The sequence below is a fragment of the Marmota monax genome, unplaced genomic scaffold, assembly GCF_021218885.2.
Source record: "Marmota monax isolate L192 unplaced genomic scaffold, Marmota_monax_Labrador192_F-V1.1 WCK01_AAM20220418_F8-fsc00001, whole genome shotgun sequence".
Lineage (NCBI taxonomy): Eukaryota > Metazoa > Chordata > Mammalia > Rodentia > Sciuridae > Marmota > Marmota monax.
The window spans coordinates 11,698,177-11,714,756 of record NW_026693777.1 but is presented as its reverse complement, the minus strand read 5'-3'; the positions used below and the strand labels follow the sequence as shown (position 1 = coordinate 11,714,756).

Sequence of the window (16,580 nt, the reverse complement as noted above, 5' to 3'; positions counted from 1 at the left end):
TGTCTGAAGACTGCATGGCAAGTTGAGAGGGTGGTGCCAGTGTCAATATGTGGACTATATTTCAATGTAGTTATTTCAAGAGCACAACAGACACTGTTATAGGTGTGCATTAATTATACTGTTGGGGCTCTCTGGAACGTCCTCCTCCTTTTGTCCCCACACCATCTTTTCAGTTGTAGGTTAAATGTCATTGAAATTGTGTCTCCCAGGAAGACTTAGTCCTCCTCTGCTTTGTCTTCTGTTAGAGTACCTCTTCTTTTCAGTTAAATATATTTTTTATTTTTAATAAATTGGATATACGCAATGGGCGTTAGCCTTTAGATGTCACCACTCATGACATTAATCTTTTGGATAGCCTTGGGCCTGTATAGCAGTTGCTCAATAAATGTATGCCTAAAAGTCTGTATATGACATAAAAGAATAAAAATGCTCCTAGTTCTTGCTGTTGGAGAATAATTTATTTGTGTTCTTTCTCCAACAGAGAGAATTTGGTTTGTCTTTCAAAAGTGTATTCTAACAAGATAAAAGAATACCTCCCTTTTGCCCTTTTAGACTGACCTCTTGAACCCAAGGCCAACTTGCTCAAATTAAGGCAGCTGATATGATTAATGTTAGGAAAGTAATGAGATTTGGTTTACTTCAGGAAAATTTGGAAGAATATGAGTCTTATGCAATATTTTAACATTTTAATTCATTGCTGACTCTTCAGGGCAAAGGGGAACATAACCCTTGGTCCAGTTTCAGGATGATAAATTGAGGATTTTTCTAACAAAGCAGAGGATAAAAGATGTCTTGCTTCTGCTACACTAAGGAAAATTGCATTTATATGTAAAGTAAGTAAATTCAGTGCCATGACAGTTGCTATTTTGCTAAAAGAAGAGATTTGTATCATTATACTGTTAGTAGCATTTGCTAAGACAGAAATTTTAAATTAATTATTAAATACCTATTCTATGCTCTGAGTAATATGATTTGAGACAGGTGTCAAATGTGATGCTTATCCTGGCACTGAAGTGCTTAATATCTACTTAGAATGTTTAGAAAAAGGAGGCAATACATGTCTCCTGGAAAAAACAGGGCAGGAAAGTAATTGTTAATAATTCAAGTAGGTGTGAAGAACATAGAATCAGTCTAGGAATTCTAGAAGTAGGGCATCATGAAGAGAAGCACTTAAAATCTTAGTGCTCTTTATGTTCTTGTGGATGATACACCGCTATTACAGAAAAATGGGATTTTAGGCTGAATAGTCAATAAGGGGACCCTTTACAGAGGACTCATTTGCCACCCAGGAAAAGGGAATGGGACACTTTAATGAATCAGGGGGAGGTAGTATAGGTTCTTAGGCAAGAAATCTGATGAAAATAGAAATATCAAAGTAATGTTTAATAGTTGTAAGATGCTATGGATTTGGAAGGGTCTGGAGGTGGGCCAGTGAATTGGGACAATGTTATATGAGTTTGGTGAAATTTTACTAGTTATATTGTTGACCTAGTTTTTGTACTCCATTTTGTTTACAGTTTCTCAATCTTTTATTATTCCTCCAGTCTAGGTTTAGTTGGGTAGTTTACTAAAAATCCTCATTTAACTATGACAGATGTAGTTTTAGAAGCCACCATGAAGGAGGGAAAGAATGAAGCACTGTCTTTTGTCCATTTAGGCTACAGATAGCCAGGCCACTGGAAGTTCTCGAGTTTTCCTTCTCTCACCTGAAAATAAGACAGTGAACAAAATGAGCTCTAAGGCCCTTTCAGGTTCACTTTCTTAAGATAAGTGTTCATCTTATTATTGAGCATCTTAAGTATGTTATTTTGATGCATACCAAGAAGAGTATTTATTGGAAACTAAATTTGGTGAAATATTCCACCCTCTTATAGGATAGGTGGTAGGTTCTTGATGACTGTAGTACATAGGCAATTACCTTTTCCAAGAATGTGTTAAAATATAGAAGAAAATAGCAGAAAATTAACCCTTGTAAATGTCACAATTTGCCTACTGTATAATTTAAATAGTTTAAATAAAGCTACTTATTTGCATAATGATGCATTTGAAAGATATATCTTAAAATAACAATACTATGCATTTATTTGATATTAAAACAAAAATAACAAGTATAAATTAGTCTGGGAAAGATGTCATGTAACAGTATAATTAGATATACTAATAAACATGAGCTATCACTTATTAAGCTAAATTTAGCATGAAAGTTTATTTCAAGGTAGAGAGCTATATTTTCTATTTGACTTTCTTCCTATTTTTATTTTACAAGCATTTATTCATTGTAATTAGTTTGTTAACCTACTATTATCTGTACATGATTATATAAGACAGATGTCTTAAAATAATTACCTTTTTAGAATGACTTATCTAAATTGAAGTCTAAATTTGATCACTGTTGGAAATGATTTGTAGGAAACATCGTGTCAAACATCAGAGCACTAGAGAAACACCAAAGATAAGAATTTCTAATGCTATAAAACCTAACAAATATTACAATGTCTAGACAGAGTCCAAAAACTTGGTAAATAGTTTTTGATAAATTAGTTTTATAAATCAAACTAAACATTTGATTTGTTTAAGTGTCACTTAATTTTTCAAACCAGTGAAATGATGTATGGCATGAGTTTTAGTTATTTAAAAGACAAGGAAGAAAGGACTTTTTAGCCCTTGGACTTTTTTCCTTGATTCAACAAATATTTAAAAGACCCAGATAAAAAATGTTTCTATTAATCTATTCTGTGAAGCGGTATCATTGTAATCACTGGTGAGTTTGGTAAAAATGCAGATTCTGAGAGTTTTCTGTGAATATATATGGTCTCTGTGTTAATATCTGAGTTTTGGGGTATTTATTGTGCATATTAAATGTAAAAAGTACTTTTTTGGTGCTTTTTTCCTTATCCCTCCTTGCAAAATATTTATCTCATTTGATAATGGGTAATGGAGAGCAATGTTCTAAATTTTAAGATTGAAGAACAGTACTGTTCTCAGGTGTATAGAAAGAAATAGAGATACCAGTTGTTTCATTATATATTAATGGGCTTTTCTATCTTCATTTCTGCTTGATATTAAGAAGGATTACAAAAATATGTCCTTTAAAATTATTCAATTCTATGGGTGGCCTATGCATTTATGCTATATAAAGCAAAGAATTATATATTGGAAAATATTCTGTTTTACTTTAAAAACACATATTTTCCCAGAAGAGATTTTCCCATAATTTGACCTTAACATCTTTTTTTCCCACTTCAAGACATTAAATTTATTTTCAAATTCTATAGGATTCATAATCTTCTTAATGCTAAATAAAAATTCCAAATATTCCAGCATTAATTTTCAACAAAGTGCAGCAACTGTTAAGATTATTGCTTGTTAGCCAGGTGTAGTGGTGCACTCCTGTAATCCCAGTGGCTCTGGAGGCTGAGGCAGGGGGATCTCAAGTTAAAAGCCAGGCTAGGTAACAGTGAGGAGCTAAGCAACTCAGTGAGACCCTGTCTGTAAATAAAAATAGAAAATAGGGCTAGGAATGTGGCTCAGTAGTTGAGTTCCTGAGTTCAATCCAAAAAGAATACTTCTTTTTAGGCTCAATAGTTTTTTCCCAGTAAATCCTTGACATCACTATCCTTTACATTTACATATAGTATTTAAATTTTCCTTTAGCAAGATATCTGTTTCTCTTCTACCCCCAAATGTATTGCACACAAAAATGAAGTGATCATAAATGGAGATGGTCTCCACTCTGCAGTAGTAGCTGTCATCATCTACTTTGTTGCAGGGAACATGTCTTAAAGCTAAGCATTTCTCATGACCTATGTGAGTTTACATGTTGAGTGCTTGTCAAGTTTTATTAGACCAGGAGTGCTGAAATAGAAAAAATATATATATTTATGAATTTAGACAGCTTCATGAGAACCAAGGTCCTCTTGAATCAGAATTTTAGACTTAGGCATCAATGATTTACTGCCTTCTTTAATGTCTTAATTCAGCAATAATCATTTGTTCACATCAATAGGGGTCTGTAATTATCATAAAATAAGTTGGTGTTCAGTTCTTATTTTTGGCTTCTTACTTGCCTCAAAGGACTCATATAATTAACTGATGAATGCCAATGTCTTTAATTCAAATTCCTTCCCCCCTCCTAATTCTTCTTTTTTTTTTTTTTTTTTTTTGCACTACCTATTTTGCACTAGTGTTCCTTAGTATAGTAAAGCTTGGATTTCATAAAGGAAGAAGCTTCATACGTTTTAACAATCTAATTTTACTATGTGGTGTTGTAATGCACAGTGATTTCCATAGGCATCAATTTCCCCCACCTTTCTGTTCCCCTTTACCATTTTCAGAATGTGTTGATGACTGTTAGATAAATTTGAAGCTTTCTATCTAGCAAAATCTTTAATCCCTGGGGAAACTCAAAGTATTAAGAGTGATGAATCTGACTATGGTGAAGTCTAGTAAGAATCGCTCTTACAATCAAGATGATTCAAGGGAAGACAATTTACTTAGCTTTTTATGTATCTTGTCTCTTTTCTTCCTGACTCGACAGCTCCCCCAACGGTTCGTATTGTGCACTCAGGCTTGGCCTGTAACATTGAGGAGGAGCGATACTCTGAAAGGGTCTACACTATCCGGGAAGGAGAAACGTTGGAATTGACTTGTCTGGTCACAGGACATCCACGTCCACAGGTGAGTCCCGAACTGTGACATTGGAGAAAACTGTTTGACCTTTATTGGAAGTCAAAAAGTATATATTTTAGAAAGTTAGGTACATCTATGTGTGGGTGTATATGTGTGTGTGTGTGTGTGTGTATGCATACTTGAGTGTAACTCAAGTGCAAGTTCATGTGCAATACAGAAAAGAGTGGTCATCTCTTAACGTCGAAACAAGTATTCATGTGCATGAAACAAAACAAGAAATCTTTGTTCTATATTGTGAGAAATTTAGAAGACACATCTAAGGAAGCTGTTAAAAAGACAACTACAAAAATAACTCCACACAATAACAATTCACATGGCAATGAGCTTATTTTAGAATGTGGAACATGATTTCATGATGACATAATTGCAGCCAAGGAGGCATTTGTTCTGAAGAATGTGATGCATGAGGTCACATGTACCTTCCTTATTCCTAGTCATTATATTCATAGAGAACTTAAAAAAAAATAAATGTTTGCAGGTGCTATGTGCATTCAGGCTTTCAGAGTCATCAGCTTCGGGCTTCCTAAAACCAATTTAATAGCAGGCACAAAAATTGAGACCTTCAAAGGGTACTAAAATTACCAGTAATATGCAAAGAAAAAACTCGCAGGAGCAAAAGAAAGGGCTATATATGATGTAATCTATTTAGGTTACATATTTATGTATTATGAAGAAATCTAATTTGAATAAAGAATATTCAGGATGTTTTACTCATTAATTAACAATTCTTATCATTACAGCTTTAACCTGACAAGTTGAACATTCACATTGACAATCAACTATGGCAAGGGAAAAATTCTCAATTAGTAAAGTTAAAAAAACAACAACATAGCTATAGGAGGAAAATGAAGAACAATGTGGGAATTTAACAAATCACCATTTTAACTTTTCTTTTGCTTCTTGCATACTCAAATCTTAATTTTTAAGGATCTTTTGATCCTATTGTATTGACTATGAAAAACAAATGAAAAAAAGCATATTATTCTTCACAGAATGAAGCAATAGATAGATACAGAGATCCACAGACAGACAAAGTCATGGTTCAAGTGGAAATGGTAAAATACATTTTATAAAATTAATGCTGTTGGTAAACTGGAAAGTGGTAAATCTAAAAATTATTTAAAAAAATCAAAACTCACAAGAACTAAAATTATAAATGATAATATTTGCTACTAACAGAAAATGAGTTAAAAAACGGCATTCTCTTAATAAAATTAGATTCTACAAAACTTGACCTGATATAATCAAAGTTGGTAGGAAAAAAAGATTCAGTAATAAAACACACAAAAGTGAAAATTATTAAGATTGATACAAAGAAATTGATAAGTAAAGCAATTTTGTTTAAACATGTATACAGAAACAATTGAGTCCAGTGAAAATAGTTTTATTAAAATTAAGAAAAATTATAGAATTAACTTAAATATTAGCTCAGAGAAAATTCAGTAGTCCTATAATTTATCATTATTTAAAATTTGAAGACATAAAAATTCTAAAAGAAAAATTTGGAATAAAAATAAGAAGGTCCAAATTAAAGAAGCCACAAAGATAACTCCCGTTATTCCCAATATTCTCACACTGGATTTGCGAAACCTGCTCCTCTAAATCCCAAATTTTACTTTTTTTAAAAAAATTTAATTTTTAGCTGTAGTTGGACACAGTCTATTTTATTTATTTATTTTTATGTGCTGCTGAGGATTGAACCCAGGGTCTCACACATGCTAGGCGAGTGCTCTACCGCTGAGCCACAATCCCAGCCCTAAAAATTTGATTTTTTATCTAACTTTTCACAAGACTTTCTCTCTCTTCATTTTTATTCCTTCTTAATATCAGAATTTTCTTATTTTCCCTATCCACATTCACAATCAGGAGTACTATCTTTGATCTCCAGATGATCCAAAATAAGTTCTGGAACAGAAGAGTAGATCATTATTTTTTTTTTCTTATGCATTTTCATTTTTGGAACTATTTCAATGTGTTTTGATCCTAAGAAAGATATAATGCTTCAGTATCATTATTTTTTTTTTCATTCCTAGAAGTAATTTGGTGTTTGCAGGTAAATCCATTTCAGCTTATATTGCCTGTTTGAAAAATTAACTGGGCCTCTTCTCGGTTAACAAACTGTGTAAAAAAGGATGACAGCACAGCTGGGGCTTGGCATCCTGGCCCAAGACTAAAGGGCATGCTGTTGGCAGCAGGTCCTGAGGATGATTTTTCCTGGCTGATACCATGAAGCTTTATGACTTGCTTATTTTTCTAATCTGAGTGTGATAATACTTGGAAACACTGTACAAGGGAGAAGTTTCACCTTTCCTCATCACAGTATTTCTCTCTCTGTAGCCTATTCCTATAGCCATGAGAGTCACAGAGATTGTCTAGTTCTAGAACTATTCTATGGCAACATTTTTTTGTAGGCTCTTTAGATTTTTCTTTCAAAAATATGTTGTTTGGATATGGACAGTACCTGTGGGTTTGATGTATCTAAGGGATAGAAGTGTAAAGTCCGTGTAATAAAGTGGTTAAGAGCATGATGTTGGAATCAGCCTACCTGCACATAACCTTGGGTCCCCGACAACCAACAGTGTGTATGACCTCTCTGTGCCTGTTGTCTTACCTGTATAATAGGAATTCTAACTATCTCAGAATAATTTTGATGAAAATTTATATTATAAATATATGTATATACATGGGTAGAGTCTTATTACATTTGAGAAAATAAATTACATTTTTGTTATAATTTAAATTTTAATTATTTAATCACTAGTCTGTTTGATCATTTTCACATGTTTATCAATCATTCTTACATATTTGTTTATTGTTTTTTCATATTTTCTATTTTTTCCCTAGTGAGCTGATTGTCTTTGTTTAGACTTTGAGGACTTTTATATACCACATAAATAAATTTAATTGCTGATAAACATGTTGCAAGTTTTACTTGACAGGGTGCTGTCTTTTAACATTGGTTATGCTATTTTTGTTCAAGGTTTAGGTTTTACTAGTTGTCTACTATTTATTGAAACTTAACCCTAGTAAATGTTTGCTTTTTGCATAATAAATAGGCAAGGCCATTTTTCAATTTTATAATACAATCACAATGAGTGATTTGATTGCTATATAAATATGATGTGGACTAGCAAGGCTTTTGTAGTCATTAAAGTTTTTATTCTTGTTAATCCTCTATACAGATTCCAAAATGATAATCTTACCATAATAAAAATCTTAGCAAACCCTGATAGCCAATTCTTTATTTTGAAACTATTGGTTCTACCTGTGTATTGTTCTTTGCAAGTATTTTATATGCCTTTGTATATATTTCCATATTATTTTTCAGATTCAGTCTATTAAAATTTCTTTAAAAATTCTAATATATTCATATGAAAAATACACATACTAGGTTTTGGGTTTATGGCTAACTAACTCAGAAAGAATCAGATTCCACTATTTATCAGAAATTATCAAATAATATATGTACTTTTTATTGTGGATTATGGAACTCAATATAGCTTACTTTTTTCATCTGTAATATATATGTGTGAACTGGATATGTCTATCAGCATGTGAGAAAATCTCCAACTAAACTAAATATATTTTAAAAAATTAATATTTAGATATAATATGGGAAGAGTTTAGGATAAACATTCAGAAATTTATTGTCTAGTATTCCACATCAATTGCTTACTTTCACAATCTCCCCTCACTGTGTGTTCACATGCAAGCATGCGTGCGCGTGCACACACACACCCACACACACACTCTTTCTTCTGTAGATGAGACAGATATTCACTAAATTTATCCTAACATGGCTAAATGTAATCATCACAGCTTGTTTAGGAGAAAGCACTTATTGTTTTTTGCTGCTTGATATTGTAACTTCAAATAATTTTGTTTCCATTGATTTTAGTTTAGTATGAAGTTTTTTTAAAAAAATCAACACATTTATATACTCAAAAAATTGTAATGTGTTTTACTCTCAATGCATTAAAATTAATCAAGAATTTAAAAAATTTAATTAAAATACTAACAAATACAAAGTCATTTTTGTTTCTCAGGAGATCTAAGCCTATTACTCTTTTTCAAGAATTCATCCTTTGTTGAATTCTGTGTATACCCTTTGTGCCTGAAAGAGACATCACACATTCCAGAAATTTTCTCAAAAAATATCAGCACTATGTACTTAATAGCATAGTACATATAGATTATTTAATTGAGTGCATATAATGTAAATGCTTTATAAATAATAAGCATATTTCTGATTAAGTTATAGACACAAAATAATAACTTCTTTTGTAAACTCTGTAATTCTAAGCTACTACTGTCTTCAGTATACAATTAGAGTTAACCAATAGAGTAGATGGAGTATTCCTCCTTATAATTTTGAAGTTAGCTGGGACCATATGCAAATAGATTTAGGCTGACAAATTGTGGGTCCAGATTTCAGTGGTGTTTGGCCAGAAGGATTTAATATGAAAGCATTCTTACTTGACTTGGGGTTAATTATTCATGAGACTACCTGGAGTCAGTTTTAATATGCTGCTTTGATATTTTTTGACATTCAGACATCATGATGAGTTACATTAAGTAAGGTAGAGATACAGGAACTGCCTTCATAAAATATGAAAAGTGCTCAGAAAGCTCAGAGAGGTGGGGATGTTAACATAAATTTATTATATAGGAGTTATTTTTTAGCAAGTTCCCAAAGGATATTCACTCTGAGAAATGCACTGACCAGATGCACACTGGAATCTTTTAGAAGCTCAGAGATTACTGTTGACTACAGAAAAGATCTGCAACAGGAAATTCTGCCATGGAAATAGGATCTTTAAAATCAAGATTATAGAATTCTAAAATGGCAGAATGTGGTAGTAGCACTTCACCAACATTCTCAATGCATATATAAATGAGCAAAAATGTCAAAGTAGTAGCCAAAATGCTTTTATCAATAGGATTTTATGGTAATGGATAATAGATTATAATGACTTTCAAAGTGAAGTTTGGGAGTAGCTGGGTAGAATGATGAATGGTACTTGGATCATATAAGCAGAGAAAAATGATACCCTGCAGAGGTTGATGTTTTCCAACACAACAGAAAATCATGGCCATTTATCAAATTTCAAAATCTAAACTAGTTCATCAGGCCAATATTCATTGGTTAAAGGGGAATCCAGGTGTAGAGGAAAGGTCTAGCAATATCACCAAAATTTACACAAAAAATAGTGACTTCTTCCCCAAAAGTTTCTGTGGTCATTTTTCATAGCAGTTTACATGAAAGAAAAATATCAAGACTTTTGAAAATTTTTAAGGTACAGATTTAGTGCTAGTGTTGAAATCAAAGGGCTTGTGGTATTGTGTGATTAGAACGGGAGTTTATACAAAGCAGGTTACACATGGAGTACTAGCCCAAATAAGGTGTCCCACGGTTATTTATCCCAGACTCTCAGTCCTGATAGGGATGGACATACTGAGCAATTGGCAGGATCCTTACATTAGTTTATTTGACCTTTGGAATAATTCATAATCTTTCTGGTAGGAAAGACCAAGTAGAATTCCATAGAATTATACATCCCAAACAAATATATTAAATCATTAGTGATGCTACATCATAGGGAAATACCAGATTATATGCTACCATCAAAGACTTGACAGTGAAGAGTTAATAGTCTTTATCATATACCATTTTATATGTGAGATACCTAAAAAGTCAATTGGGTCATGACATGTGATGGTAAACTATGGTAGACCACTGGACCAAACAGCTGGACCAGATATGATAACTTCACTGAAACCAAGCAGCATGCCTCTATTCCTCCCTGGTATCCTACTAATATTTGGAAAAAATGTGTGCTTTTCAATTATAATCAAGAAAGGAAATTAAAATATTGCTTTTATGTAGGACAGATAGTAATATATATGTGTGAGTCTGTCCTAATCAATTTAACTCTCATTCTCTGTAATTTTAAAATGCACAGAGAATTTTATTATCTTGGTAATTATTTTAGTTGGGTTTTCATTAGTGTGACAAAATACCCAACAAGAACAACTTAGAAAAGGGAAAGTTTATTTGGGGCTCATGGTTTCTGAGGTCTCATTCCATAGAAGGCCAACTCTATTGCTTTGGCCACCACATCATGGAGGAAAGGTCCAGTGGAGGAAAGCTACTTAGCTCATGGTGGGGTCAGAAAGCAGGAAAGAAGAGGGGAAGAGGTCATAGAGAAGATGCACGGTTCCAGGGAATGCCCCCACTGACCCACCTTCTCCAAAGTTACCACCTTGTCAGTCCATTCAAACTAGGATGGACTGATTAGGTTACAGTTATCATAATGTAATTTTTTTACCTGTATTAGTAGGAACTTCTGGGGGACACCTCACATCCACACCATTACAATAATATGCAGAACACTGTACTTGTCTATGATATTTATAAAATCATGGCACGTTTTAACTTGTGAACAGGAATTAGTATGTGCTTTGGATGTCTCAGTAAGATATGTGGATGCCAGAGAGTGATAGAAGTTGATGCTCTTCGTAAGCCCTACCACTGTGGATTAGATCCAGCATAATATAGGCCTTTTTGGATTCTAGAGGCTGCCTATACTACATTTAAAATATTCTTCCAAGGCACTCAGCCAATTAACTGTAAAGGATGTCAGTTTCCAGTGTAGCTCAGAGGAAGAGAGGACTTTTCAGCAAGGCCAGGTCTGAGTACCAACTTCCTTGCTGCTCAGGCAATATGATCTATCATATTTGATGTTGAATATGGATGCTCTATGGATTCTTTGTTCAATCCTATGAGGAGAATCACAGCACAGAAGCACAGCACATTTTTGAAGTGATACTGAACTTTCTAAGAAGAGCACTAATTACTGTTTAAAAAACAGCTCTTTAGTAAACAGAGAGTAGGATCCAGTTGCTATATATTCCTTTTGTTCCATGATCAGGTAGTTCTGGGACACATTCTACATGACTTCTCAATGGGTTTCAGTAGAATGGAGCCCCATTCACTCTCAGCAATGACCAACGCTTATATTAGTCTTTCTTCCTCCCCTGTGTTCCTGTTCCCAGTCCCCTGCTTTGTTTCTCTGGGATTAGTTCCCAAAATAAACTTTCTACTTGCAATGTCTTGACTTAATTTCCTTTTCTGAGGCAGGATAAAAGTGTATCTGGATCCATACTTAATAAGGAGTGTAGCTATGTACCTGACCTTAGTGTCTTCCTTACTGCACATCTTGTCCTCTTTAGCTGTGATCCTAAATTATTGTACTAATATTTTTTCCTTTACACTTTGTAAAGGAGAGCCACAAATTGTTAGCCAAATTTTGCTTTAATTTCTTGACTTTTACCTTACATAATTATCAAGAGTATATGTCTTAGTCCATTTGGATATTAAAACAAAATACCATAAGCTGGGAGGTTTATAAACAACATGTGTTTATTCCTTCCAGTTCTGGAGGCTAACAAGTCCAAGAGCAAGGTGCCTGCATATCTGATATACTATGGGTGGTCTCTAATCTCACATAGTGGAAGCAGCAAACAAGCCCTCTGGGGTCTCATTTTATAACAGCACTAATCCCATTCACAAGGACACAACCCTCCTGACCTAATTATTCAAAGTTCCCATCCATTACACTGTCACCATGGGGTTTAGGATTTCAAGGTATGCTTTTGGGAAGGACATAAATATTCAGAGTCTTGCAAGATAGTCTATGGATTTCCAATTTTTCCCCTCAGCTCTTAAAAATATGTCTTTACTTGAATTAAATCTAAGTACTGAAAGGTTACAACTTTGTGCATAAGGAATTTTGTGAGATAGGGATTTATGATATAAATTATGGACTCAGGATTTGTTTGGGTGTGACAACTTTGCCTCTTACAATCTTGCAGAATTGCATCTTTTTAGAGATCACAAAATGGGTGTCAAAATAGAAAATCAAAATAATTAGAAATACAAATTGAATGGAATTTTGAAATTAGATGCCTCCTTCAAAATCTATAATTTTAGTGAAATATATTGTTGGTATGAGTAATAAGATCATAACCATGGTTTTGCCAAAGTAGTTGACATAAAATAAATGACTAAAGATTATCTTGGTCTTTGAAGAAGAAGAAAATACTGCCTATCAATATATAATTAAGATACTCTTGATTGTACACTTCATAGCTATAGATGATTAATTTATTAATTCTTTAATGGAGATGTTCTGAAGGATTACATAGGCATTGATTAATTGTATTTTGTATCTTTACTATTAGAACAATACTCTAATAGTAAAATACTAAAATACTCTGACATAATTAAAATATATTTACTTAACTGGGTAGATTGCTAAAAGTAGACATCCAAAAGCATAATTTTGTCCTTACATTTTTAATCTTTTTTTGCTTAGTAGTTATTGAGCTGTCAACAAAACCTTAATATATCAATCCTAACAAAGCCTGAAGTGAATTTTTTAATGATGGAACATCAAGTTAATTGGTAAATTTTTATGATTCTGATGTTATATGTATGTTCTCAGTGTGTGTGTGTATGTTTGTGAGTGTGTCTGTGTGTGTGTGTGTGTGTGTGTGTGAGAGAGAGAGAGAGAGAGAGACTATGTGTGAGTCCAGAAATCAGCAATTGTAAATGATTTTTTATGGTTAAATCCATTTCTAAAAACTAGCAATATGAATATAGTAGTGGTCTATTTAAATCAACTTTATCATTTTCACTTGTGGTTTAGTACATTAAATGTGTCAATTAAAACAATTATATTTACTTGAAATTTCAAATCCCATAATGTAATGGAACAACCCTTGGAATGACTTTAAAATATAATGGTGTGAAATTTAGGTTTAACAGTTTCTTACAATTATAGACAATCCTATCTGTTCACTTACATGCTCAAGAATGTGCTGCCAGTGTAATTAATAATCTATAACTGTACTGGTTGTAAACATGACACATTTATTTTAAATTAGTCTTATCACAGCTTTTCTTGAAATGTTCAGAGATGCTTCAAACAAAATCAATCAGAAATAAAAATCTTTCTATGATCTGAAAAAGTTAACTTATGCTCCATAATGGATATGCGAGTATTTTCAGGACTGAAAAATGATAAAACAGTTATTAAGGATGATTCTATCAATTCAGTTTTAGAAATTCTTAATCTTCTGATCTAAGTGCCAAAATCTTGACAAAAAACTAAAAATAACATTTATTTACCTGACAGTTTTATCTTTTTCCATCAGCAAACATTGATTTCTTTCCTTTTCTGCTTCTTATGGTACATGAGAAAACGTTATCCTGTACAACTTGGACCCTTTTTTACTTAACTTGCCTATGGCAAAAATCATTAAATGATTTGGATAGGTTTGAGCAGGGCAAAATCCTAGTTAATTAGTGCCTTCTCTGTTGGGTGTCATAAAATTCTATATTCCTTAACTTGTAGGCATTCAGTTTTGCAATACTATAGCAAATAAGAGTGATCTTTTGCATTGACAACATGTAGAAGCAGAGCAACTGATCTTTTTGGATAACTCTCTGCAGAGTTATAGCCAGTTGAGCTTACAGATTATTTTTGAGTTTTTTGAAATAGCACAGAAGAATTTATTTGTTACTATGTAAATATAAACATATTTCATCATGTATAAAATCTTCATCAGCCAACATGCAATACTAGTCTGTCTTGTTCTTTAATTAAAAAATCATATAATTACCTAAATTACATCATTGCATACACATTAGTTTTCTAGGACTTCTTTAAGAAAGTGTCTCAAATGAGATAGTTTAAAGCAACAGAAATTTATTCTCTCACAATTTGGATGCTAAAATCCCCAAATCAGAGGGTCTGGAGAGCCATTCTCTCCTCTGAGATTCTGGGTAGAAGCCTTCCTTGCCTCTTGCTACCTTAGGGTGGTAGCTTCCAGTTCTTGGTGCTCTTTGGCTTCCTGCTGCATGACCCCAGCCTCCACCTCTATCTTCACATATTCGTTGTCTTCACTTAGTGTTTTCCTTGTGTAAGACACCAGTTGTATTGGATTATGGATTCACCATACCCCAGTATTCTCATCTTAACTAATTACAACACTCTTTTTCCAAATGTCAACCCAAATAATAATCAGAGATTCTCCCAAGAATAATAATATTCACTATGGAACAGGAGACCATTACAATGGGAATATGTGTGCTATTGTAAGCTATGGTTGTATCCAAAGATTATATAAGGTAAGGAAGAGTTTTTAAAGGTGGCATGAGAATTGCATAAGGTATTTTGAGGCAATGATCCTCTGCTACAAAGATTTATAAGAAGGGTGGTGTCAGTCCAAGATTAAGCAAACATTTTTTTGCACAGATGTCATTGCAGAAATCTGTTTTGTGAAAGGTTGAAGTGGTCTTTTGCAAGGTCATGGTTCTGGCAGTCTTCCATGAATAGTCCTTGCTATCAAGCATGTATACACAAGATCCATTCCCCCGCCTTTATAGCCTTCTAGCTAGAATTTCTTCCTTCCTTCATTTATTTTTCATTAGGGCTTGAAAAAAGTGACTCCATTTTGATTCTGAGAGCTTTTGGGGATTAGGATTTCAAAGTATTTGGAGGGGAACATAATCCAATCCATGACTCATATCATTTGTTCTTTTAAATTAAATTATTTCATAGCCTTTACTCTGGGATTACCATTAAAGACTGTTGTACAACCTGGCAACTCTAGTTAATAATAATGACTTGAAAATTGATGAAAGAGGATATCTTGAACATGCTCACAACAAAAAAAGTGTGCAAAGTCATGGATATGTTAACTTGCTTGATTTAACCATTTCAAAATATACACATACATCAAAACATCACATTGAATACATGAGTATATATGATTTTATTATTTATTATTACTTTAATAAAGGTAATAAATGAAATATTATCCATGTAATGATTGTTGTGCCTCATTAATCTTGAAAGAAGTGGCAGTACTTTTTCCTACCAATTTTATATTTCTTTGTCCCTTCTAATTGTTTCCACCTCTTCCTCTTGGATCAGTGAGTGAATAAACAGCTTGTCACTGCCTCTAAAAGCCTTGATTGGTCTGACAGGCTTACTTAAGTGCCCCTTATTTGTGGTCCCAGAATAACTGGCCATTTCCCTACCATAATATATCACAGTATGTTGCTTTAGAGAGTAAGTAAGATTGTGAGCTCTGGAGTCAAACTGCAGAGTTTCAAATTCCACCTCTTCCATTTTCTAACCCTGTGAATTTGGGTAATTTATTTAACATCCCTTTTACTTTTTTCTATCATGTACAAAACAAGCCTAGTAATAGTAATTATGGGTCAAATAATATTATGCAAAAAAAGACATATTAAAACAATAATGGTTTTAACCAAGTAATAGAATATTCATATTTTTAAAAATGTCTTGCCTCTCTCTGAGAGCTGCATACACCCAGAAAGCAAGGACTGAATTTTGCATTCCCATTTTCTATCACATTAATGTGCCTGAGAGGGTGACTTGCCTGAGGCTGTCCTTGTTTGTGGTGGTGGTTCTGCTGTACTTGTTAATACTGTCCTCTCTCTAGGGCAAAAGTGTCCTGCTCTGGAGGAAAAATATATGGGATCCTAAACATGAAAGCTTCACATATAGAGGGTCTCAATTGTTTATTCAGTAAGTGAATGTGACAGCCATTATTACTTTAAGTAATTGTTCAGTAATCTGATTATGTTGCTTTTAAAAAGTGCTAAATTTTATTTGCCTCTGTCCATGCCATTTACCTCTCAGCACTGAGCATTTAAAGACACCTTGGGATTCACTTGTGTTTCTGAGGCACTGTTGGAAACTGTATACCTCTATGCCTGTAGGAATGCATTAAATGTTCCCTTGATGGCCTAGGAGACTTAATGCATCTTCCTATTTTACTATTCAGCTAGGACT

At 33.3% G+C, this 16,580-nt stretch overlaps 1 protein-coding gene across 3 annotated transcripts in view; it reads left to right on the top strand.

The window, feature by feature from the left end:
• Mdga2 (MAM domain containing glycosylphosphatidylinositol anchor 2) overlaps nucleotides 1-16,580 on the top strand; it is a 790,036-nt gene that overhangs the window by 340,596 nt on the left and 432,860 nt on the right. For all 3 annotated transcript variants that reach the window (XR_009228346.1, XR_009228345.1, XM_046461748.2), the window contains exon 2: nucleotides 4,538-4,677. Coding sequence is in view for 1 of the 3 variants with exons in the window: in XM_046461748.2 (XP_046317704.1) it covers nucleotides 4,538-4,677 (140 nt within the window). In the remaining 2 variants the exon portion in view is untranslated. The remainder of the gene's footprint in view (nucleotides 1-4,537; nucleotides 4,678-16,580) is intronic.